General features: G+C 38.1%; 2 protein-coding genes, 1 long non-coding RNA gene and 1 pseudogene across 4 annotated transcripts; 1 reads left to right on the top strand and 3 right to left on the bottom strand.

Annotated features, from left to right (window-relative positions):
* The first annotated feature begins 497 nt into the window (after positions 1-497).
* On the top strand, positions 498-24,204 carry LOC308682452. Its single transcript, XR_014029143.1, has 5 exons — positions 498-577; positions 7,953-7,998; positions 8,132-8,283; positions 17,404-17,544; positions 22,961-24,204. It is a non-coding gene; the product is annotated as an uncharacterized lncRNA (long non-coding RNA).
* On the bottom strand, positions 807-2,073 carry LOC308682449 (myosin-7-like). The gene is made up of 5 exons (XM_081352173.1): positions 1,852-2,073; positions 1,559-1,756; positions 1,169-1,465; positions 968-1,072; positions 807-881 (listed from the first exon to the last, which is right to left on the bottom strand). Exons 1-5 carry the CDS (start codon positions 2,056-2,058, stop codon positions 822-824), a joined length of 867 nt encoding a protein of 288 aa, XP_081208299.1. The 5' UTR covers positions 2,059-2,073; the 3' UTR covers positions 807-821.
* Positions 2,061-5,498, bottom strand: LOC308682450 (myosin-6-like). The gene is made up of 8 exons (XM_081352174.1): positions 5,481-5,498; positions 5,235-5,274; positions 4,643-4,744; positions 4,195-4,338; positions 3,959-4,115; positions 3,593-3,681; positions 2,844-3,400; positions 2,061-2,373 (listed from the first exon to the last, which is right to left on the bottom strand). The coding sequence occupies exons 3-6, from the start codon at positions 4,742-4,744 to the stop codon at positions 3,623-3,625; spliced, it is 462 nt and encodes a 153-aa protein (XP_081208300.1). The 5' UTR covers positions 5,235-5,274; positions 5,481-5,498; the 3' UTR covers positions 2,061-2,373; positions 2,844-3,400; positions 3,593-3,622.
* LOC308682451 (myosin-7-like) lies at positions 10,981-23,147 on the bottom strand (annotated as a pseudogene). The gene is made up of 36 exons (XR_014032270.1): positions 22,947-23,147; positions 22,700-22,843; positions 22,464-22,620; positions 21,717-21,744; positions 21,525-21,627; positions 21,332-21,424; positions 21,193-21,256; positions 21,004-21,102; positions 20,807-20,910; positions 20,541-20,679; positions 20,337-20,455; positions 20,099-20,248; positions 19,838-20,008; positions 18,680-19,158; positions 17,381-17,586; positions 17,012-17,135; positions 16,646-16,782; positions 16,320-16,575; positions 15,969-16,211; positions 15,711-15,887; positions 15,487-15,632; positions 15,301-15,391; positions 14,835-15,224; positions 14,602-14,728; positions 14,379-14,497; positions 13,968-14,164; positions 13,660-13,843; positions 13,413-13,578; positions 13,181-13,305; positions 12,745-13,053; positions 12,455-12,658; positions 12,065-12,361; positions 11,816-11,920; positions 11,635-11,730; positions 11,416-11,550; positions 10,981-11,094 (listed from the first exon to the last, which is right to left on the bottom strand). The product of XR_014032270.1 is annotated as a myosin-7-like (transcript).
* Positions 24,205-25,542: the final 1,338 nt, after the last annotated feature.

The following is a 25,542-nucleotide window of genomic DNA, read 5'->3' as shown; positions in this document are numbered from 1 at the left end:
TAGCCTGAGAAATTACAAATGAGGAACATTGTGTTCTTCCAATTGAAAGGTAAGTTTTCCCATGTATTTTTTTCCCATGTAATATTTGATTCTATCTTTCATTCAGTGCTTTGAATCATTCAATCTATAAGTGTAGATATAACAGAACCATACATTTGCAATTAAAAAGTGATTTTTATTTATTTATTTTTTTGCCATTTTGAAAAAAAAAATAGCAAAAAACAAGTTTCTGTTTTGTGATCATGTAAAGCTTCTACTTTTGTTCAAGATTTTGTGATTTTCAAGCCTTTTTTAATTAGATAATATTCACTCTAAAAGTCTTAATTAATTACTGAGTAGCTCCTCTAAAGTGGTATAATTTAACCCAATGTATTGAAAGTGAATGCAACGGCATTGTATTAAAACACTAGCTGAGAAGCAGGGACTTACTTGCACATTCATTTTATTCAACAGAACTGTAACAGATAATTTACTGCCACACTGAACATGCCTGTCAAAATGATCCATGTGTGAGCTTCACTCTTCATCGTGCCCTTTCTGTGAGAGGAAGAGACATGAAAAAGATATTGGGTAGAAGGTACTTTCCTGCTTTATTTATTTATTTATTTATTTATTTTTCATCTCTAGTTTTGAATAATAAATTGCTCCAGATTGATGTTCTGATCACACTAATCTGGTTTGCAGAATCAAAGTAATCCAAAATTGAACTATTTCAAATATCAAGATCTGAAAATATTTCCAGGAAAAATTAAAGAATAAAAATAAAAATAACTATCTTAAACATACCGCCTCCTGAGCAAATCTCTTGTAGGACTTGTCTTTCAGCTGCAGTTTGTCAACAGGTCCTGCAGACGACTCAGATTATTACGGTCTTCCTCAGTCTGCAAACACAGTGCACAAAGATTTCATTCTGTCTCTATGCTTAAATTATATGAATGGAATGTATTTATATGTGAGAGAAAGTGACCTGGTAGGTGAGCTCCTTGATGCGTCTCTCATATTTACGGACTCCTTTCACAGACTCGCTCGCCTTTCTCTGTTCAAGCTCCACCTCATTTTCCAGCTCTCTGACCTAAGAGATGTGTAAAAGGGTTAGCTAATCTAACAAAAGTATTTTAATAACAGAAAAAAAACAATAGACTTGTTTTCAAAAACTTGAGCAACTTACTCTGGATTCCAGTTTCTGGACCTGCTCCTTGCCTCCCTTCATGGCGATCTGCTCAGCCTCATCCAGACGGTGCTGCAGGTCCTTGATGGTCTGCTCCATGTTCTTCTTCATGCGCTCCAGATGAGCACTGGTGTCCTGCTCCTTCTTCAGCTCCTCTGCCATCATGGCAGCATCAGTGATGGCCTTCTTGGCTTTTTCCTCAGCATTCCTGCACTCCTGCACTGCCTCCTCAACCTCAGTCTGAAGCTGAGTATTATCTCCCTCCAGCTTCTTCTTCTGATTCAGCAGGCTGGTGTTCTGAACAATGTTGACATTCATGTAGTCTCTAGTTAATAATGATACTAAGAATGTGTTTAAAGGTTTCATTCATCTAATATAGATGTGTCATACCTGAGAATGCAGGAGCTGAACTCTCTCACTGACATCCAGCAGTTCCTGCTCAGCCAGTTTCCTTCCTCTCTCAGTTTGTTCCACCATGGATCTCAGCTCATCCAGTTCAGCCTGCAGCAGATTGTTGCGTCTCTCCACAATGGCGATGTTCTCTTTGAGATCTTCATTACCACGAAGAGCATCATCTAGTTGGGCATCCTGTAAAGTACAAGTTTTGCGAACGAAAAGACTGAAGAACTATGTTGGATTTCACCAAAGCATCATAAAATCTTAAATTTGTAGATTCTTCATACTTTGATATGTCCATGAAGACCCTTGAGCTGCTTCTGGGCTTCTGATGCCTGTCTGTTAGCCTGGCTGAGCTGAATCTCCATCTCATTGAGGTCTCCCTCCATCTTCTTCTTCAGCCTGAGAGCTTCATTCCTGCTGCGAGTCTCTGATTCCAGTGAGCTTTGCAGGGTATCCACCACTCTCTGCTGGTTCCTCTTGGCCTGCTCCATCTCTTCATCTTTCTCTGTCAGCTTACGTTCAATATCAGCCTTTTCTTGATTGAACTCCAGTCGGCATCTTAAAATCTTTACTTCCTCATGTTCAAGAGAACTCTGTCAATTGATGAGAAATTTTTAATTAAGACTTCTTTTTTCCTTTACCATGTAGGGTTACTAAAGAACTGATAAGAATGTAAATGTATACTTTGAAATGCAATGTAAGTCGCTTTGGATAAAAGCATCTGCCAAATGCATAAATCTAAATGTAAATGCTTGAAATCTCCATACAGGATCCTGTTGGATGCACAGCTGCTCAAAGGTGTTGAACTAGAACAGATTAACAGTGTTGTCAACATGGGTAGAAAACATAGAACATAGAATGATAAATTTTAAGATAATTTTTTATGTAATGTTGGAAGTCTCAATGTACACATCTGTATGTATAAAATGTATTTATATTTAATCTAAATGCCAATGTACTCCTAAAATCTGACTAAATAACTCAAATAACATATACACAATTTAAAATAAACAAAACTGACTTTCTATTCTAGAAAAATGGACCAAAAATATTATTAGCATGTCTCATTTAAACAAACATATACAGTACTTTTTTTTTTTTTTTTTACACAAAAATACGCTTTCTACAAGATCATCACATCCCCTTAACATCATCTGTACACTAGTACACCTGTCCGATAGACATTAAAATGTTACAGAATAATGTGATTTTATGGTAATGTGAGCAGTATGTTATGAAGGGATGTTAATAATAATATAATAATAAAATTAATTACATTTATACAGCGCGCTGTATACATTTCTCGGCACTCTAAGCGCTTTACATAAGGTGGGATCTCCTCAACCACCACCAATGTGCAGCATCCACCTGGATGATGCGACGGCTGATGCTACGTTAATCATGAATTAGTCTCCACCTACTGGACACTCTGGCCCTTGGTGACCCACTCATTTCCCAGTCTGACTCTCGGGTAGATCTAACAGATCTATTTGTAGAAATGTAGAAGTTAAGCTTTACATTCAGTTCAATCATCTTTAAAAATTAGAAAAGTTAGAAAGGATTTATCAAAGATTTTTCTTACAAGTCTCAATGTCAGCAGAAGCTAGCTTTCCACTGGCAGTAAAGTGAATGTGGATGAACTTGCCCTGTTTAAAAACAACAGCTATCAATGTAATTTCATTTGGGTAAATAAAATTTTCATTTGGGCATATTTTGAAATTGGAGGCAAATAAAGCTCACAAAGTGAGAGGAGTTGTCATTTCTGATGGTCTTGGCATTCTTGAAAGCCTCCAGAGCAGGATTACACTGATTGAGTTGATCCTCCAGCGTACCCTAGAAAAACACATATAGACAGTAAAAAACAGAGCAGAGAGTTTTGTCTTTTAGCTGGTTATGTTATAGTAAAATTTATGTTGTAATTGTACCCTTAAAACATAAACTGACAAATTCATGTAATTTGTTACTTTATACCCTTTATCAATGCATGCTGAGGTTGAATCGTTGTAACATGGATCTGTTTCTAACCTATCAATGGTGTCCTTCTTGCCACTACCATCAGCAATGCTGGCAAAGTACTGAATGACTCTTGGTGTTTAGTCTTTCCAGATTCTCCACTGTCAACACAAAGCAGTCTTAGAAATGTATGAAGAATTTGTAAAAATTAACAAATAAAGTCAAACCCCAGGATGGAACTACTGTAAAACACAGAAAATCTTATGTGATAAGAATAGACTGGTTTTCTCAGTCTGTAAAAAATACATACACATAATTATGAATGTAATATGCATAGTAAATTAACAATGTCCACTGGTTATTGACTTATAGGCTGTGCTGTTTTTTTAAAGGCATGGTTGTATATTAAATATTTAAAGAATTGTCAAGTAGACGCACCTGACAGCATGTACTGGTAGGCGTTGTCAGAGATGGAGAAGATGTGTGGAGGAGCTTCACTCCTCTTCTTTCCTCTATAGGCAACAACGACTTCCTGGTTGTACACTGGCAGCCACTTGTAGGGGTTCACAGTGACACAGAAGAGCCCAGAGTAGGTCTGTAAGAGATTCACAGAAGGTTTAGATCTGCTCATCTACGATAAAGAGAACGTGTGAGTGTTTTAAGACTCGACTCACGTAGATCATCCAGGCTGCGTAACGCTCTTTGAGGTTAAACAGCACAGCGGGCTCGTGCAGGAAGGTGAACATCGCCATGTCCTCAATTTTATCAAACTTTGGTGGATTCTGGGGGTGAACATCAATCTCCTTCACAGTTACTGTCTGTGGGAACATGAGATTTGAGGGTCAAAAGTGTCTGCGTATTATTTTGTCGATGCAATCAAATTTCATCCTTTAATTCATTCATTATATGTAGAAATAGATCAATAGAGGTGATAGACAGTTTTTTTAAATTTTATTATTTGATTCATAACTATAATTATCCAGCCCTTATTTTAAACATAACACTCTGAGAACAATACAACAGGTATTTTAATGTAGAGAAATGTCATCATCATGCAATTGCACTTTGTAACTATTTCAAATCCGCAATTAATCATAACGCCAGCATGAAACATGAACTTACCGTTCCCTTTGAAGTCTCACAGGTGACTTTATCACCATCTCGACTGATAACAGATGCCTTGAGATACTCCTCTTCAGCATCAGTAACAGCTCCAAACTTCATCTAACGTTTGTTAGTGTTTGCAAACAGATTACTATATGAAAAATTATTAATAGGAGCATGTTTGGACACTTAAGACACAAAAACAACAAGATTATTACAACATTTTTAAGACACATAACACAATGACAATTTCAAGCAAAAATTAAAATGGTTCTGTTGAAAACTAGAATACAGTGTATCTAGTTTATGTGTAGTTTGAGGAATATGTTGATAGTTAATGTGATTTTCTACAGTGCAAACTACATCCACTAAAAATCGCCAATTGATTTGAACACAGAGCAAAAATTAGTGAAAAGAAAGGATCTTGCAGCAATTGAGGCACGGCACGCACATACACCGCAACATTCAGACATTTATAAGTGGCTCTTAAGTGTCTAAATAATGTAAGACTCTACTGTATAGTAATACAGTAGGATTTCTAATAAATGAATAACTCGTGAGATTAGTCTACTGCAGTCAATGATGTTGAGTGTCTGTCAGGGTCACTTACCTTTGCAGTTCAACTCTCCTGACACTGATGGTTTACTGTCCTAGGGTCACACACAAATATAAAGCAGAATTACTTATTTAATATCAAACATTTTTCTACTATATGTTACATTATAGTCAATAGTGAGCATAAGGGCAACTTGAAAAACATGTTCTCTCTGTGCCTGAGAGGTAATATACTGTACACCAAAGGAATTGTTAATAAGATCAGGGATTCATAAAGTCCGAGACGTCCCTGAAGGCTTACCGTTTGTTGATATGATAGAAAACCTGTCTGAGGCCATAGACTCTCCACCCCTTTTTATATTGTAAGAGGTCCTCTAAATTGGGTTGCAGGAATTTCTGAAGCATGTCAGTGTCTGCGTTTGGTTAAGAAGCATATGGGCTGGGTGTCTGCTGGAGGCAGGTGTACGTTTATTTTCTATAGGGTATAATTCATGCCAGTAAGGACCCGTGTACTTTGTCAATAGATGTACTTTCATTCAACTTATTTATGCTTCTAAATGCAATTTACCACTTGTAAGGTAAGGGGATTCTGGAGAAATATTAAGATGACACAAATGGTGGAATGCAAAGGAAACTGGAAAGTTGCTGATATCGCAGTCCTGCTGCATTTTACCATTGTGTTAACAATCATAACTATTTATTTTATTTTATTTTATAATGTCTGATAACTGAAAAAAAGAGAATGTTTTTTACATTGGTTAACAGCTGTTGGCTCAAAGAAAATGCTTCTCATTTTTTGCATCAACTGATCTGTACCTTGCTCAAGGACAAGCCAAGTATAAGTTCACTCTGTCCATCATAGATGCTTTATATCCATTCGAGCAGCCGCAACTGAATCCGTAAGGGTCAGTTTACAGTTGGTGTGATCGCTTCACTCAGGCCTTCATCGCTGACACGCCATTGTTCCTTTGCCTTCACACTTGAGGACAAAGATAACCTGTGAAATTCTTCCTGGGTGCTCCTAAATGATTGAGAAGAACAGCTTGTGTGATCTCTGTATTTATGTATTTCTCCAGCAGACTGATCTCACTGCCTGATTAAATTAATGTACACACAACCTCTCCTCAATGTCAACATAATATTCATCATAGGAACTGTGTCTAATTTGTCCAGTTTGGCAGACAATACTTACTTTTTATATCAGCAGCAACCCAAAACCCAGGTTATCTAGAACATAGGTCATTCAACTAGACAACATTTTCAGATTGGATTTTTCAATGTGTACAGCAGCACAGTGTTGTCCGCTAAGTCAAGATCCGAAAAGTGTAAAGCCTTAAGTTCTTTAAGTTCATCCTCGGTCACATTTCACAATGTCCATTGTAAAAATTCTAACAACTCTTCTCACTTTTGTTCACTTTTAGTTGCTCCTGTATTTCACAAAAAAAAAGTGAAACTTCTGTCATCACTTACCCTCATCTCATTCCAAGATCTGCATATATTTCGTCCTTCTGTGGAAAACAAAAGAGAATGCTGTATTTAGAAGAATGCTGGGGTACAAACAGCATTGGACCTCACTGACTTTAATTGTCACTGACATGTGATATGTGTTAAACAAAACAAAGAGTCATTACATTTTGAACCATATGAGGGTGAATAAATAATGACTGAATTTACTTTTTTGAGTGGATGATCTAACTGAACTTGAGGTACCAATATTCTAATAACATTACTTTCATGCTACTAGACCTTTTGTAACCTAAAATGCTAAACTGTATCATCAACCCTTTGTAGAAATGTGTGCAACAATGCTCCACAAACTTTGTGCAACGTTTGCATCGATGCATATGGAGGTCTGTGTCTGACTGTCAGTCATCCTCTTACCACTTACAACATTGTTTCCTTCCCATTGTCCTTGAGTACAAAGATAACCCTGTGAAATTCCTACTGAGTCTCTGACGAAATGGAAGCAACTGATGAGGGACATTGAGAACACATAAAGCAGATGCCCCATTTGTAAAGGTCTCCAAGCGCATAAATAAATGTCAAGCGGTACATGTTGGCACCCTTGCGAGCCGTATACATACTACTTATGTTACATGGCCAATTGAGGCAAAACGATGCTGGTCACAAGACAAGTGTTTATTATTACCCAACTTTCTACCCCGTATTGAGTTAAAAGACATGGAGAAAGAGAAGAAATAGTCATTTTGTTTTCTTGGCATAAACATTTGTTCTTTTAGAATAATAATTAAAAAAAAGTTCTTTATGCAAATAACAAAAAAATAATTCCTGTTGTTCATAAACAATGTTCATCTGTTATTCTCTTTATGCACCTGTTGCTGGATGTCTGAAGGGGTCAACTAACTTTTAAGACCATTTGTTAACCAAAAGGGTGAAAGTTTAAGATGCTGCTACATTTCTTTAAATCATGGGGGGCTTTTCAGAGTCTTAAGATGTCAAGCCAGCAGTTATTATCTCCTGAGTTATAGTAATATATCTTAAAATATCTCAAGCACATTCTACTGTGGTTTAAGGTTGCAGGATGGCTGGTTGCTCTGATCCTTTGAGGAGCTCCTCCCTATATTCAGCTGTTAGACTCCACCTCTAGCACTGGCCTGTTCTACACATTTAATACTTGGTTTTACCAGTGTACACGGTTCTCTTTATGCGATCAGCCTTGTAATCAGCAACTCTTCAACAAATTTGCATTGTTTAATTTAGCCGTTTTTATTTGGAACTGTTAAATACATTAGTCTTTTAATTTGTTTTGCAGGTCTCAAGTCTCATGCACTCTAGAGGAACATGGACATTTGATGCAGGTGAGACGGCTGAAATAAAAAAAATCTGTAGTATTATATCAAAAATGTAAGTTTTTATCTTGAACATTGGCTTTAGATGCTCTGTAGATGTTAGGCTTACTAACAATGATTTTTCACGTTCAATCGCTTTCAGTGTGGAGGATGTTTAGAGGACACTTTGGTCTGTCAGAGATGCACCCTTCTTACTGCAGATTGTGCACAGATGGGAAGACACTATAACTCCAATTGATCTACCAAAGAAATGAACCTTGGGTTTCATTCACACTTGAAAGAATAAATAATGTGGTAGGTGTTTTTTGTTGTTGTTGTTGTTTTTTACTTGTAAATAAGATGTGGCAAATGTTAATCTGTATTCTATAAAAATGATATACATATGTCAAGGTAAAAGTACCTTTTGTTTTAAATTATGCAAATCTAGTAGTCATTCATTTAAGCCATTAGTCAACTAAACGCACGTTTATTACTTAAATATATACGGGGGGGGGGGGGTTGTACTAAACCATAATGAGCGTGTAGTCATAATTAAATCTATTCTAAAGCGCATGATTATGAATGTGTCTGAAAAACAGCGAGGAGACATTTTAATTATTTATTAATAAACAAGTGTTTTTTGAGTCAGTGTTTAACTCCAAAGATGAAGTTGACGACGCTGACGCCATCTCCGCAGTATAGTTAAAGGAACATGCCGGTTAAGCTTATTCACCGTATCCCTTAGAGTTAGATAAGTCCATACATACCCTTCTCATCTCCATGCATGCCGTAACTCTGTCTGACGCACCCACCGCTAGCCTAGCTTAACACAAAGACTGGAGGTAAACGGCTCCAGCTAGCATAATGCTCCCAATAAGTGACTAAATAATGCCAACATTTTCCTATTTACAAGTTGTGATTTGTATAGTCACAGCGTGTACAAATAACAAGGTCACATGAGACACAGCAATCTTCTAACCGTATACATACTGGGAACTATATTCTTAGAAGATTGCTGTGTCTCATGTGACCTTGTTATTTGTACACGCTGTGACTATACAAATCACAACTTGTAAATAGGAAAATGTTGGCATTATTTAGTCACTTATTGGGAGCATTATGCTAGCTGGAGCCGTTTACCTCCATTCTTTGTGCTAAGCTAGGCTAGCGGTGGGTGCGTCAGACAGAGTTACGGAACGCACGGAGATGAGAAGTGTATGTGTGGACTTATCTAACTCTGGGGGATACGGTGAATAAGCTAAAGTCCCAAAAAGTCGGCGTGTTCCTTTAACTTGCCTATAGACAGAAATTCACCTTTCATACAGATTACATAATCAGATAGTATTTGTTTTCAATTTGAATTGGTTTGTTTAAAAGTAGACATTTCAAGCTTTCAATATATATATTTCTCATGTCTGTGAGGCAAGTAGCCTATACGCTGCATTCGGTTAATTTTTGTGACGTGCTCCAGTTCAGGAAGACCAAGATGGCAAAAAGCACACCCTGTTTGTTTTCTTTATTTTACAAAAGCATAACATTTTATTGTTATTCTGAGTTCAAATTGAATTGAAATATTATCTGTATGACCAAAAATTTCAGCGTATTTTAAGTTGTTTCCTCTGTTATCAGGAAAAAATGCAAGTGATTGCACCAGCGCCTCCATCTCATGTTTTTCGTGTGCTAATACTTTAGCTTCCGCACTCGGCACAAACACTTGGATATGCGGCTAATAATAGCACACATTTATCTATAATAACGTTAGAGTGAGCGGCCATGTAAAGTTGATACTACATACATGATACTTGTTTCAAATGATAAGCCATATTTGAGGTCGATGAATGATAGGCGAACCTTTGGATTTCCTGCCCTGCATAAGCCTCGTTTAGTCAACTATTAAGGTGCAGCCCTATGCATGCTATTTACATTGTTGCAACAGCCTATTGTTCTGATGTATTTTGCTTCTGTGGCTCTCTATGCACATTTTACTTAATTTACACTGATTAGCTTGCCAAGTAACTGTACTGTTGGTTGCTAGCATTCCTTCAGCATTTTTTTTTTTCAAGTTGCCAGCCTTTTTGATCATTTTCACCGCATTTTCATGGCCCCCAGAATATTTTTTTGCGTAAATATGCAATATATAAAGTTGAACTTAGCCCCCTGAAACATAAAAAAACGACCTCTTCGCATACAGCTTTCTTACACAAGACATGTTTTACAAATTTTAAATCAATATATCGTTTTATGTGAATGAGTGGGCAGGAAGCAAATGAAGAGTTCAGATGCAAAAGCCTCTAAGTGCCATCTGAAATGTTCTTCTAGAATGATCATTTTTATGAAGCTCGTATATTTAAGTTCAGTAATTTCACTTAAATGGCAATGAAAATTACCTATTAATTGCCATTTAAGTGAAATTACTGAACTTAAATATACAAGCATGATAAAAATGATCATTCTAGATGAAAATTTCAGATGGCACTTAGAGGTTTTTGCATCTGAACTCTTCAAATACTCTAGACTGTGTCATACAATTTTCAAAAGTCTTGTGAGCAAATAGTCAGTATGGGGTTTATGGCCTTATTCCAGTGACTAAAATGTTTATTTTTTTTTTCACAAACCACGCATAAACATCATTTTCTCAAAACTACAAACTTTTACATACATGCTGCTCACATATTATTGTAGCAGAGTTTGTGCTGAATACAGTGTTATCAGACTTTAGCCATGAAAATGTTACAAGTAACAGAAATAAGCACAAATGTCAGAGCATGTCAGAACACCCCAGGGCCCAGAGGGTTAATTAAAGTTGACTACAAATCACCAATCATCTATGTAACTCATGTTGCTTCAAATTGCATATTCCCATTGAAAATTAATCAGGTTACTGAAAAACACACAGATACACACATTTATGTATGTGGTTTACTCCAGGGAGCCTGTACTTGTAAAAAGTGCCTATCAAACATAAAATAACTGTTTAAATAATTGTTTTCAAATATGACAAAGACCACAAGAAAAGTTTCATTTGCAATCTTTATTCTACAGAACTACAGGTAATGAAGTCAAGAAGCACAGAGTCAAACCAAACAAGCCTTTAAGAAAGATGCTTCACTCTTCATCTTGCCCTTTCTGTGAGAGGAAGAGAAAAGGAAAAGAAAAGTGTTTGGAAGGTTTATTTGTTATTTGATTTTAGTTTTTGCAATACATCAAAACTTAGACTCACTCAAGGAAATAGCGATAAGCACAAAACGCTTTAGGTCATTCTCTTTTAACTTATTTTACAGTTTATCTGGCATCACTGAATGGTAAAGACTTTAGAAACTCGTAATAACGAAATGGTCTTTAACCCTTTCACCATTCAAAGTAAAACATTACCCATTACTTTATTGAGCCATCTTAAACTCTATGATAATAAGCAGATAAAATTCTGGGTTAACTGAGTTAACTTGCCTTGGATCCTGTATCACGGCTCTTGGCTCTCAGCTTGTTGACCTGAGATTCAGCAATATCAGCCCTCTCCTCTGCCTCATCCAGCTCATGCTGAATCTTACGGAACTTGCCCAGATTTGCATTGGCCTGTTCCTCCTGATTAAATCAAAAGGTTGTTGGCAAAAACAATATACAAACAAGTATATATATAGTACAGGAATGTACAGGCAATAAACTTACAGCCTCCTCAGCAGATCTCTTGTAGGATTTGACCTTCAGCTGGAGTTTGTCCACCAAGTCTTGAAGACGAGCCAGATTCTTACGGTCTTCCTCAGTCTGTTAATAGACTTTTGATTATTTTTGGTCTTGGTGGTTTGAAGATGGTAAAATTGGGGGATATTGTATTGAACAGAGAAATAACCTGGTAGGTGAGCTCCTTGATGCGTCTCTCATATTTACGAATCCCTTTCACAGACTCGCTCGCCTTTCTCTGTTCTATCTCCACCTCATTTTCCAACTCTCTCACCTACCGAAACCACAAATTATTATTTAAAATTTATCAGTTCTCTAGAAAGCTATTGATCTCTGAAATCCAAGTAACTAAAAAATACAAAAGTAATGCATTTTAAAAAGAAAATGCATTATTAAGAACTGAGTTTCGTAAACTAACCCTAGATTCCAGTTTCTGGACCTGCTTCTTGCCTCCCTTCATGGCGATCTGCTCAGCCTCATCCAGACGGTGCTGCAGGTCCTTGATGGTCTGCTCCATGTTCTTCTTCATGCGCTCCAGATGAGCACTGGTGTCCTGCTCCTTCTTCAGCTCCTCTGCCATCATGGCAGCATCAGTGATGGCCTTCTTGGCTTTTTCCTCAGCATTCCTGCACTCCTGCACTGCCTCCTCAACCTCAGTCTGAAGCTGAGTATTATCTCCCTCCAGCTTCTTCTTCTGATTCAGCAGGCTGGTGTTCTGAACAATGTTGACATTCATGTAGTCTCTAGTTAATAATGATACTAAGAATGGATTTAAAGGTTTTTTTCATCTAATATAGATGTGTCATACCTGAGAATGCAGGAGCTGAACTCTCTCACTGACATCCAGCAGTTCCTGCTCAGCCAGTTTCCTTCCTCTCTCAGTTTGTTCCACCATGGATCTCAGCTCATCCAGTTCAGCCTGCAGTAGATTGTTGCGTCTCTCCAAAATGGCGATGTTCTCTTTGAAATCATCATTAGCTCGAAGAGCATCATCTAGTTGCAGTTGGGCATCCTGTAAAATAAAACTTTTTCAAATTAAAAGACTGCAGAACTATGTTCACCTAATCATTATAACATTGATTTGAAGATTCGTCATACTTTGAGATGTCCATGAAGACCCTTGAGTTGCTTCTGGGCTTCTGATGCCTGTCTGTTAGCCTGGCTGAGCTGAATCTCCATCTCATTGAGGTCTCCCTCCATCTTCTTCTTCAGTCTGAGAGCTTCATTCCTGCTGCGAGTCTCTGATTCCAGTGAGCTTTGCAGGGTATCCACCATTCTCTGCTGGTTCCTCTTGGCCTGCTCCATCTCTTCATCTTTCTCAGTCAGCTTACGTTCAATATCAGCTTTGACCTGACTGAACTCCAGCTGAGCTCTCAAAATCTTTCCTTCCTCATGTTCAAGGGAGGCCTGACCAATTAAAAGACTTAGCCATTAAAAAGTACTTTAAGCTTTATTTAGCAGCAAATGTATTCTTGCTGGTGTATAACTAGAAAAACTAGACCTACTACATCTACACATAACACACTAAATATACCTCAGCCTCTTCCAGAGCTGCTTGAATTTCAGTTTTCTCCTGCTCCAACTGCTTACGAATTTTCTCTAGCTCATGAATGTTTTTTCCACTCTCACCAATTTGTTCAGTGAGATCAGAAATCTCCTCTGTTTGGTAGGAAAAGTAATAATGTTATATATAAGAAAGTCAAGAAAAATACAAAAAGTTTATGAAATTTATGTGAATGCCCAGATGACTAATAAATCAAGGGTACCTTGGAGGTTCTTGTTTTCTCTCTTCATAGTTTCCAAATGATCCAGAGACTCCTCATAAGAGTTCTTCAGTTTGAATAGTTCAGTACTCAGAGATCTGGCTTCCTTCTGGGAGCTTTCCAACTCGCTCTGAGACTCCTCATATTTCTGCTTCCATTCAGCTAGGACCTGTTGATAGAATCAGACTTTGATTAGCTACCATTGGAGCTCTATGAACACAAGGATTAATTATAAGTGTGTTTCATTCACTTTGTCAAAGTTTCTTTGCTTCTTGTCCAGAGCAGCAGCAGCAGCATTGGATCTCTCCACATCCACCATGAGATCTTCAATCTCATTCTGCAGCCTGTGCTTGGTCTTCTCCAGAGAGGAGCATTTAGCATTAACAGCTTCCACAGCTTCTTCTGCATCTTGCAGACGCTGAGCAAGTTTTTTCCTTCATGAATAAACAGAATTTGTTTCAAAATAAATTAGTGGGGCTTTGACAAATTCTTGGCTTACAGAACAAAGTCAGATGTTTGTATGGTATGCTACAAACCCAAATATTTCCTGTTTCTTACTTTGCTTCCTCCAGCTCCTCAGTCCTCTGGATGGCATCAGTTTCATACTTGGTTCTCCACTGAGCCACTTCAGAGTTTGCCTTGGACAGACTACGCTGTAGCTCAGCCTTGGCTTCTTGCTCCTCCTCATATTGCTCTCTCAGCAGATCAGCATCATGACGAGCAGACTGAACTGCATGGGCCAGGGCATTCTTAGCCTGAAAGATTTTTACAGTTAATGTTTTCTGTTAATGGAAATGGCACAAAGCTGTAGTATAAGACTATAGTCCCCTTTAAGGCATGTGGGTTTGAATCCCACTGCTCTTAGAAGAGCTTATTAGGTGATGGGTTAGTGTAGTCGTTTAGGTGTAGGACTGCTACTCTGTGGTACTCTAACCTTGTGGATTCAGGTACCAACATTGGTTGCAATACCTTGATTTCCTCCTCTAGTTGTCTCTTGAGGTCCTCAATCTGCTGGGTGTAGGACTGCTTGCCTCTTGTTAGCTGAGAGACCAAGGAATCCTTTTCTTCCAGCTGTCTAGAAAGCTCCCCTAGATAAATATATATATATATATATATAACCAGTACATTACAGAAAGTAGTGTGTGGTCTTGATAATGCACAGAATAAAGTAATACCTCATCAGAATACATACCATTTTCGGTTTGTAACCTAGCCTTTTGCATGGTAAAGTCATTGATGCTGCGTTGTCCTTCTTCATATTTTGTTCTGTATTCTGACATCTGGTCCTCAAGGGTCCTGCACATTTTCTCCAAGTTTGCCTGGATAGATATTATATAATTAAATAATATCAAATAAAGCATAAAGAACATGTTATTCTTAAGAACAACTGAGGTGAAGAAAAACATGGAAACAAGAATTCAGCACCTTTGCCTTTGCAAGCTGCTCCATATTGGAGACCACATCGTCCAGTTCCAGTCTGAGTTCACTCTTCTCTTTCTCCAGCTTCTGCTTCACTCTCTGGAGGTTGTCAATCTGCTCCCCCAGATCAGCCACACTGTCTGCATGTTTCTTCCTCAGTGTAGCAGCAGTGGCCTCATGTTGCAGAGTGGACTCTTCAAGGTCTCTGCGCAGTTTCTGGAACTCAGCTTCACGTTTCTTGTTCATCTCAATCTGGGCAGAAGTGGCTCCACCAGCCTCCTCCAACCTCTCACTGATCTCCTCCAGTTCTCTGGACAGATCAGCTCTCTGTTTCTCAACTTTAGCACGAGCAGCTCTCTCAGCCTCCAGCTCTTCCTCAAGCTCTTCAATTCGGGCCTGGTAATGTGAAGGAAAACAAAATTTAAAGCTAGGATTCCTAATTGTCTACGTTTTTAAGAATCATAAAGTTTACCTGCAGCTCCTTCAGTTTCTTCTGGAGTTGGCCTGCCATTGCCTGCTCATCTTCAATCTTGCTACTGAGCTGGCTGATCTCAAAATCCTTCCTGTGTTGCAGAACATATTTGATTACCACTATTAATAAGGATTCAGATTGTGAGCTGTATTCTTGAATAATTATTTCACCCTCTGGAAAACACACTTTTTAATCCTCTCTTCCATTTGCTGTTTGTCATTTTCCAGGTCCATCACGCTCTCTTGGGTCAACTTTAAGTCTCCCTCGAGCTTCCTCTTTGCCCTCTCCAGATCCATACGAATCTTCTTTTCCTGTTCCAGGGAACCCTCAAGCTGGAAGGACAATATTTTGTTCAGCATTGTAAATGTCACCTTTTTCATCTACAACAGAAGAGTCAACAAACCACTCACATCATCCACTTGTTGCTCCAGCTTGGCTTTGGCTTTGGTGAGTGTGTTGACTTTGTCTTCCTCACTCTGGAGGTCATCCAGCGTTTGCTGATGGGCCTCCTGAAGAGCTTTCTTCTCCTTGGTCAGCTTAGCGATGATCTCATCCAAAGCTGCCATCTCTTCTGTCAGGTTTTTAACCTGTAAAATTGTATAATTGAATCAAGAAGCTCTTAACACACCATTCTTTTATCACTAACTTGCTCAGTGTTGAAAACTGACCTTGTTCTCAGTGGCATGTTTCTCTTTCTCGACTTTGGCCAGAGTGAGCTCAAGATCATCAATGTCCTTCTTGAGTTCAGAGCATTCATCCTCCAGCTTTCGTTTCTTTGCAGTCAGCTCAGAATTCATTTCCTCTTCATCCTCCAGTCTCTCAGTCAGCTCTTTGAGTTTGGCCTCAAGCTGGATCTTATTCTTGATCAGACCTTCACATCTCTCCTCAGCATCACAAAGATTATCTTGCTCCTGTTTACAGGTACAAAAAATGATGTATATTTATTTTAATGTCTTTGTATAATTAAATCATAAGTATAGTTGCTATTTAGTCATGAATTCATAAAATCGTAAACTTACAGTTTGGACTTGGAGTTGCAGGTCGTTCTTCTCTTGGAGAAGAGAAACCATCTTTTCCTCAAGCTCCTTTCTGCGGGCTTCAGATTTGGCATAAGCCTCCTTCAACTTCAGGAATTCTTCCTTCATGTTGGCCATCTCTTTCTCCGCCTCAGCAGATCTCAGCAGTGGTTTGATTTTGAAGTAGAGCTTCATCCAGGGCCAATTCTTGACACCCATGAAAGCACGTACATTCCACTGGATCACAAGCAAGGCATCTCTGCAAAATAAAACTGTTCTTTTTGTCTCTTTTTATGATGCAGTGACAGATTTAATGCCCACCAAGTTACCTTCGATCAACAAGCTTCTGGAATTCAAGCCTAGCGAGAAGACCACGTGATCTAGCTTGAATATTGGTAATGATGAGAGCAAGACGATCGTCTCTCATTTCTTCAAGGGTACCCAGTAGACCCGCCTTGAAGAATACCTTAAAAAATATATATTTCAGTGACCTACGATCAACAGAACATAAAACAAATCATGCACAAACAAAAAGAGCAATGCTGCAAGTTCCCCAGAGACAAAGTACACTTTTTAGGAATGTCAGCCTTCAAATAGATTGGGATAGGAGAACAAATTTTAAAACTGAAAAAAAAAAAAAAAAAAATACACAGAATTACACAATCTACAAAGCAATTACTAATTAGCATGTATACCTTTGTATGTCCAAATTTGTACTGGTTGTGGTCAATTTCCAAAGAGCCCAATAACTTCTCAGCCCCTTTCCTGCTGTCAATGAACTGACCATCTGGGATGGCAGCAGGATTCAGGATACGGTATCTGTTGTTGCATATTTAAAATTAAAGATTTTAAATAGTGTTGATTTTGCCATTGGCAATATCAATATATGGATTTTTTTAAACAAGCTAAATGATTTATTGGGCTTTAATTTTTGACATTTACACACATTTGTGTGATTAATTTGAAAATGTCAAGTCTCGTTGCATAACGTGGCCGTTTTCTCAAGTCAGCAAGTTTTTGACCCAAGAGCGACTCACATGTCTCATATTCATAAATGAATGTACCTCTGCTTGAAATCTCCATACAGGATCCTGTTGGGGAATCCCTTTCTGCAGATCCTGATGCCCTCCAGCACACCGTTACAGCGCAGCTGGTGCATGACCAGAGGATTCTCCATCGCCCCAGGAGTCTTAGTCTCATTGGGGATGATGCAGCGCACAAAGTGAGGGTGAGTTGACCTCAAGTTGGTCATCAACTTGTTCAAGTTCTCCTGTGGATAGATATTATCCATGGCGCTCCCATATATATATATTAGTGCTGTCAAACGATTAAAATATTTAATCGCGATTAATTGCATTAATGTCTTAGTTAACTCGCAATTAATCGCAAATTTTTAACTATTCTAAGTAAAGCCTTGAGACAAAGAACCATATAAGTCCATTTTTTCACATTTTTAATAATAACATTTTTTTTATTTGGACTGTGAACATTATATTATATATTTTTATTTTACTTGAAGATAGACAACAAAAGCTTCCCAATTCTATTGAGTTACGATTTTTCAGTGTCAATCTTAAAAATAAAAAGTTAATTTACAAAACTTAAAAGAGTAATTTACATTTCTGGAATGTGGAAGAAAGGTAGGCTATATGTCCAGTTAATGTGGAATAACAGTATAAGCCCAATTCATCATATCACTTTAAACCACTGGAGATTTGATTGCTTTATCTTAGGTTTAATACAGTAACTGAACCTTAAAGAAAATATTAAGCATTTCTTTCTTTCAATTTTTTTTTTTTTTTTTTTTTTTTTTTTTTTTTGCTAACATAAATCATAGGACAAATACAGTAGAGATACAGACAATACAGTGCGAACAATTAACCCCTGTTTCAAACCGCAAGCGTCAGCGCGCGTGAGCAGCACGTATTTGTATTTGTCATTCACATCGGGAGCAGGAGCAGCGCGTCACGGACCGGTGAGCGTCAAGCAGGAGCGTCGCGTGAGCAGCAGTGAAGCGGGAGTTTCGGCGCTGAGTGTGTACGGCGTGCCTGTTGTTTTGTTTCCAGTCTAGCTAGATTCGGTGTGGTGTTGTAGTTTTTCTAATGTTACTAGTTGTTGCAGCAGCAGGAAAAAAAAAAAAAAAAAAAAAGTTTGCTAGGCCAAAAAGAATGTTAATCTCGCGAAAAAAAAAAAATGACGCCATTAAAATGGGTTTGCGTTAACGGCGTTAATAATGCGTTTAACTGACAGCACTAATATATATATATATATATACAAATTCTGTTTGCATAAATTAAGAAACCAAGCTATACTAAATAAAACAGTTCATTATGAATCAGCATGAAAAGCACTCTATATGTTACCCTGTGAAGGGCAGACACCGTCTGAAAAGAAGAGCCCTTTTTCTTTTTCTCCTTTGCTTTGCCGCCACCTCCCTCTGCGACTGTTGGGGAAAAAAAAACATAATTCTTAACATTAACCTTGCACTAAATCCTTATTTTTCTCAAGAATCATGTCATCAGCACAACACACCTGAGTCAGCACCAGCATAATTAGCAAACAGCTGAGACAACATTTTCATGGTGGACTTCTGATAGAGGCCAACAACAGTCTCATTAAGAGGATCCTTGTTCTTCACCAGCCAGTTATTGATGTTGTAGTCCACAGTGCCAGCGTAGTGAACCAGGGAGAAATGGGCCTCTGGTTTACCCTTGATAACCCTGGGCTTCTGGAAGTTGTTTGATTTCCCCAAATGGTTGTCATAAAGCTTAGCTTTAAATGTTGCATCACTGGCTTTGGGGAACATGCACTCCTCTTCAAGGATGGACATGATACCCATGGGCTATAGAGAAAGCAACAAAATGAATGTAACTTAAAGCAAAATGGATATTAACTCTTTCCCCACCAGCATTTATTTAAAAAAAAAAAATTAAAGTTGCCAGTTACCGCCAGTATTTTTGATCAGTTTCACAAATATTTCATGACCCCCAGAATATTTTGTTGTATGAATATCTGAACATCCATTATATCAAAAGAAAGAACAGAGTCTCTGCTTTTAAACAAACAAAATATTCTAGCTTCATGCATTTTTATCAACTCCTATACATGTGGGTAAGTTAAATTAAATAAATCAATATTTCAAACAAAAAGCGGTGAAAATCAGACTTCATCCGAATGGGAATCAGAATGATGATGAAAACGTAGATGGTGTAGATCAGTTCCATTAACACCCCCAAAGCTTCCACAGTCCCCGTACCTCGTCCTGGGTCAACATTTCATTCAGTAACTGAATAACGTTATTTATAATAACAAATAATATTTTTTAACATGTGCATAAGCAATGCTTTTATCGCTTGTTTCTGCTACTTTTTCACCAGTATTTTGATCCAAAGATTCTTTACTCTTTCAGAAAATGTGTAATAGCGCCCCCTACCTTATAACAGTGAAACAGTGAAAATTTCCATCAATGGTGGGGAAAGCTTTTAGATTAGATAATCAGATAGAAGGTTTTGTACACCCACCTTTTCAATGAGATCAATGCAAGCCTGCAAGTCCATGCCGAAGTCGATGAACACCCACTCAATGCCCTCCTTCTTGTATTCCTCTTGCTCCAGCACAAACATGTGGTGGTTGAAGAACTGCTGCAACTTCTCATTAGTGAAGTTGATGCACAGCTGCTCAAAGGTGTTGAACTGCAGGTGGAATATATTGTGGAATAACAATGGCAAAGTAACAAAGAACCAAAGTTCTTCAACAATAATAATCAGTTGATTTCAGCTTACTTCAAAGATCTCAAATCCAGCAATGTCCAGCACACCAATGAAGTACTGGCGAGGCTGTTTGGTGTCCAGGGATTGGTTGATTCTCACAACCATCCAGAGGAACATCTTCTCGTACACTGATTTTGAAAGAGCGCCAACAGCATAGTACACCTGTCCAATAGTCATAATATAGTTCAATATTAAAGAAAACTTATGCTTTTAATAAGTTAAGTTAATGAGATCATGAAGTGGTCTCCACCTGCTGAACATTCTGTCCCTTGGTGACCCACTCATTTCCCACTTTGACTCTTGGGTGGCACAGAGCCTTGATGAGATCAGCAGAGTTCAGGCCCATCAGATAAGCTGCTTTATCAGCATCTGTCGTCAATAAAAGAAGATGGTTCATGGTAATGAATATTCTATTAACCAATGCAATATGTCAGCATTTTGTCCCAATACTGACCCTCAGTCCCATCAGCCTCGGCCTGTTCCTCTCTTTGCTTCTGTTTGAACCTCATGTTGCCAAAGTGCATGACGGAACCAGTCAGCTTGTAGATGCTGTTCTTCTCCTCTTGGGTGAAGCCCAACACATCGAACGCTTCCTACAGCAAAAGTAATCAAGATAAATGCCTCATATTCTTCTTTCTTGTATTTTGAGTAAAAATTAATCTTTAGAAGGTAAAATCAAAATGTATTAATGGTAATTTGTAGCTTTTGCAGATAACACACGTCAGTAGCCATCAGCTCGTCAGCATCAACAATAGAGGCCACTTGTGTTTCTCCTTGAGAGATGAAGGCGTAATCATAAGGGTTTGCTGTGATCAGCAGCATCTCTGAGAGAAAGAACACAGAGCCCTTAGACATCATGTTGTAATGCATTTTCAAACAAAATTATAGATGTTTGGTTGTAACATTCTTTTGCCCACCTAAAAGTTCTGGTTTCTTCTGAGACAGGATCTGGTAGAAGATGTGGTAGTCTCTCTCAGCCTTGAGCTGGAAAGTCACACGAGACTTCTCCAGAAGATCTGTCACAGAGAGCATTTAGTTTAAAAATCATTACTATCATGCATTTATTTTTATTATTTCAATATGAAACTAAGCATAAGTGTTCCTACAAGTCTCGATATCTGCAGAAGCGAGTTTGCCATTTGCTGCAAAGTGAATGCGGATGAACTTGCCCTGTTCGAAAAAAAAATAAAAATCGTCATGTCTTTTCAGCTGTATTCAGTTTTTACTGCTATTTCATTCACTTACAAATCTGGAAGAGTTGTCGTTCCTGATGGTCTTGGCATTCCCAAAGGCCTCAAGAGCAGGATTACACTGGATGATTTGATCCTCCAGAGTACCCTAGAAAACACAATATTAGACATATGTATTGGTGAATGACAATCAAAGATAATGGCAGTTCGATAAATGTTTTGTTTGAATTCAGATCTCCTCCGTTTACCTTCTTTTCAGTGGTTTCCTTCTTTGTGGGACTAGCAGCAATGCTGGCAAAGTACTGGATTACTCTCTTGGTGTTCACAGTCTTTCCAGCACCGGATTCTCCACTTGGGGTAGAAAGATAAAATGTTAAGGACCACACAGTTATATATAAAATTGCACTATTATAGAAAGTGATGCGCAGAAGTCAACTCACGTGATAAGAATAGACTGGTTTTCTCTGTCTGAAATGGGCAATGAAAATATGAAACATTACAGTTATGTTCTACACAAACTCTGTTCTGAATCGGTCATCAAAAAACAGGGTTAAAAAAAATGCTGAATGCATTTAATTCTTTCTCTGCCATTGACAAGATTTTCAGTCATGGACAAGCTATAAGCTTTGGGGGTGTTGATGGACCCGATCCGGACGAAGTCTTTGACAAAAACGCGATTTTCTCAGCTTTTAGATCAAAATCTTGCTTTTTTATGAAACTTACACACATTGATAAGTTGCATGAAGCTAGAATAAAATGTTTTTTTTTTCTCTCTCTTTTTTTTGCTGGTGCTGGCTGGCAACTTAAATAATAATAATAATAAAAACCCGCTGGTGGGGCAAGAGTTACTGAAAAGCAACTAACCTAACATTGGGCATAGTTAGAATAGCGAAATACCGTATGTGCTTCCAATATTTTTCGTTAGTGAAGTTAAATGTCATACATCAAACTGTTGTTTCTATGAATCTGTCACTTAATAGAAGCTAGTCAAATTGCATGGGCAAATTCTCAAAAACCTCAAACATGATACCAAATTAAATAAAAAAATACTAGACACCACTTATACAACAACATTACAAACAAGTTGCAACAAGAATTACAAGCACATTCACTGTCATTTACTGTGTCCTGAAAACTGAAGTAAAACCACTTGATTAGGTAGAACCACTGGTGTCAAGTAGTCGCACCTGACAGCATGTACTGGTAGGCGTTGTCAGAGATGGAGAAGATGTGTGGAGGAGCTTCACTCCTCTTCTTTCCTCTATAGGCAACAACGACTTCCTGGTTGTACACTGGCAGCCACTTGTAGGGGTTCACAGTGACACAGAAGAGCCCAGAGTAGGTCTGTAAGAGATTCATAGAAGGTTTAGATCTACTCATCTACGATAAAGAGAACGTGTGAGTGTTTTAAGACTCGACTCACATAGATCATCCAGGCTGCGTAACGCTCTTTGAGGTTAAACAGCACAGCGGGCTCGTGCAGGAAGGTGAACATCGCCATGTCCTCAATTTTATCAAACTTTGGCGGGTTCTGGGGGTGAACATCAGCTTCCTTCACAGTTACTGTCTGTAAAGGGCACATACTCCAAGAGTTATTACTCATAACAATAAGTTCCTCTAATGCAGTGAAGTAGTAATCAATAATGATCACTTGTTTAACCTGAACTTACTTTGCCTTTTTCAGTGTCACAGGTGACTTTATCACCGTCCCGACTCACAATGGTTCCTTTCACAAACTCCTCCTCAGGATCAGGGACGAAACATTCCTTCTTCATGTCGAAGGGGCGCGTTTGGGCCTCCAGTCGCTCCCTGTCTGACTTTCTGAGGTACGGAGCAGCAGCTCCAAACTCCTCCATCGCGACATCTCCCATGTTTCACCTAGCCTGCTGTTTGTAAGTGTATGCGAACAGATTAATATACGAGATATTATATATTGGAGCATATTTGGACACTTAAGACACAAAAATAGCAAAGTAATTAAAAGAAAAACAATGCCATTTTCACTAAACAAACATTCAAAGCTTTGAAAAAAATCAACAAAATAGTAACAAGAAAATCTTAATAATTTTTTTTTTACTATAAATTACAGGAAACACTAAGGCTTTTGTTTTCCTAGATCTGCAAAAACCATCAAAATCTTCTATCATACATATTTGTAAGTTGTTAATTGTGCTTCAAGCCACAATCAATCATTTCCGTATTGTTAATGATGCAGTATTGCTGTTATGATGCAAAACAACTGCACAGATGTCATTATGAAACATGCATCATGACCATGAAACACTGATATGAGATGCTTTACCTCTGACCGCTTCCACCACAGATTATCACTGCAAACACCCTTCAAACTACCCTACAAACAATGCATTACCATGAATTCCAAAGTTATAAATTTTGTATAAAAAAAGACTTAATCTTGTTTGGTGACTCTTATAATATTTTGAAATACCTGTTTACAAGTTGTAGGCTTGAGGGAAAGTTGAATGGCTGAAGCTGAAGATCCTCTCAGTAGAGTGTCCTTCCTCTCTTTTATAAAGTGACTATCTTTCTAAATAAGGGAGTTGGCACCTTGTTATGCCAAACTGCTTTTGTGCTTGGTTTGGCTGATGTAGGGAGGGATAAGCATAGTTTTTCACATAGTCATTCCACCGCTGCCAGCTACATCTCATAATGGAAAATAATTACAGGGGGACCATTTAAATCACCATGACAAACCTCAACGCTTTGACCATTAAGTCTTATCTGCATTCAAAATATGCCAAATCAAGCCAATCTGAAAAACACAACATTATTAGCTTGTGTCGTATCATAAATTCTACAGTATGAGTGCGTACCTCAGTTTTTGTTCTAAACTAACTTTGTCTAATTAAAGTCACAGACTAATCACCAGATGGGTAAGTAATCCTAATAAAGTAACTTTTGAAATTCAACAATGGTGTTCGCTTGCTTTCTTTTTCTCCTAATGCATCAACATCATTTTACTATTTCCCATGTTATAAGGCCAAAAAGACTTCACTTGCTTTGACTAATTATACAAAAATAGTAAAATTCCTTGCTATTAATGGGACTGTATTTTCAGGAAAACACACAGAAGTTTGAAATGTCACCGTGTTATCACGGCCCTATCACGAGTTCAGATGGGTTGAAGGTCAATGAGCGACAGATGAAATGATTCCTTGCTTCCCTGGCACAGGATCGTCTCTTTTGTCCTTGGGTATAAAGATAACCCTGTGAAATTCCTGGAAAGTGACGCCCATTGATTGAGAATCAGTGGTTTGGCTGCAGACAATAGCTCATCCATTTATGTAACACAGTGGAACGTTTCACTGAAAGATAAATATAAATAAGGGAAGAGTGATGGACCACTTTGTTTTATTGCAGCTGTGAAATTAAAGCAGTGATGGCCTTACTGTAATATTTTGTGCATGCGTCCATTGTCACAAGACAAGTGAGACAAATGGGGTGTCGTCTTTCTGTCGGGTCAAGCGTTTGGTTGCCTGTGCCCTTGTAATGGAGTAAATTGGTTTTCTTATTTTGGTCTAGTTCACTTCATGATCATTTACTTCTGGCATTATGAAGATTATAGAAATTAAAATCACTTTTTTAATGAGAAGTGTTTGTATAAAGGCTATTATTATAACTCATGGTTTGCCAACAGACAAGTATGGTTTCAGCCAGAGTGACGAGTTGTGACCATAAGCTATTATTAGACGTCCCACCAAGTGAAGACAACTAAGCAGCAAAGGTCACGTTAACAAGGTGCAAGTGTTCAACAAGTGAGATCGTTTTCATTGTGCATGCCTTCATAACGTCTGCAGTCACACCCTGTTGAAATCTCCAGGCAAGAATCTCATAAGGACCATTAGTCAATTGATCAGCAGTATGAGAACGCAGGCGGCCAGCTGCCTGACAACCGTAATGGTAATTCAATAGATCTACAATGCTAAGTTAGTCTCTGCTGTCTCTATATTTATTTATTTAAAATACTTTATGCATTGTCTAATGGACTACTTAAATAAAATTGTGTTCAGGGTTCCCACAGATTTCAGCCAATGATTTCCTTGACTTTAATATTTTCAAGGTAATTGATTTTTCAACATTTTATAGACATTTCATTCAAGACAATGTATTGCTCGTGACAAGCTATTCCTATCACTCTACCATGACTTCAGTAATCGAGGATTTTATGACTCTTTGAAATCATTTGAAACCTGAAAAGCCTCACATGAAATAATATGATGCTTGTTGATTAGCATTTTTGATACA

The sequence above is a fragment of the Scardinius erythrophthalmus genome (genome assembly GCF_964197995.2).
Source record: "Scardinius erythrophthalmus genome assembly, chromosome: 22".
NCBI lineage: Eukaryota > Metazoa > Chordata > Actinopteri > Cypriniformes > Leuciscidae > Scardinius > Scardinius erythrophthalmus.
This window is presented reverse-complemented; position numbering and strand designations above follow the sequence as displayed.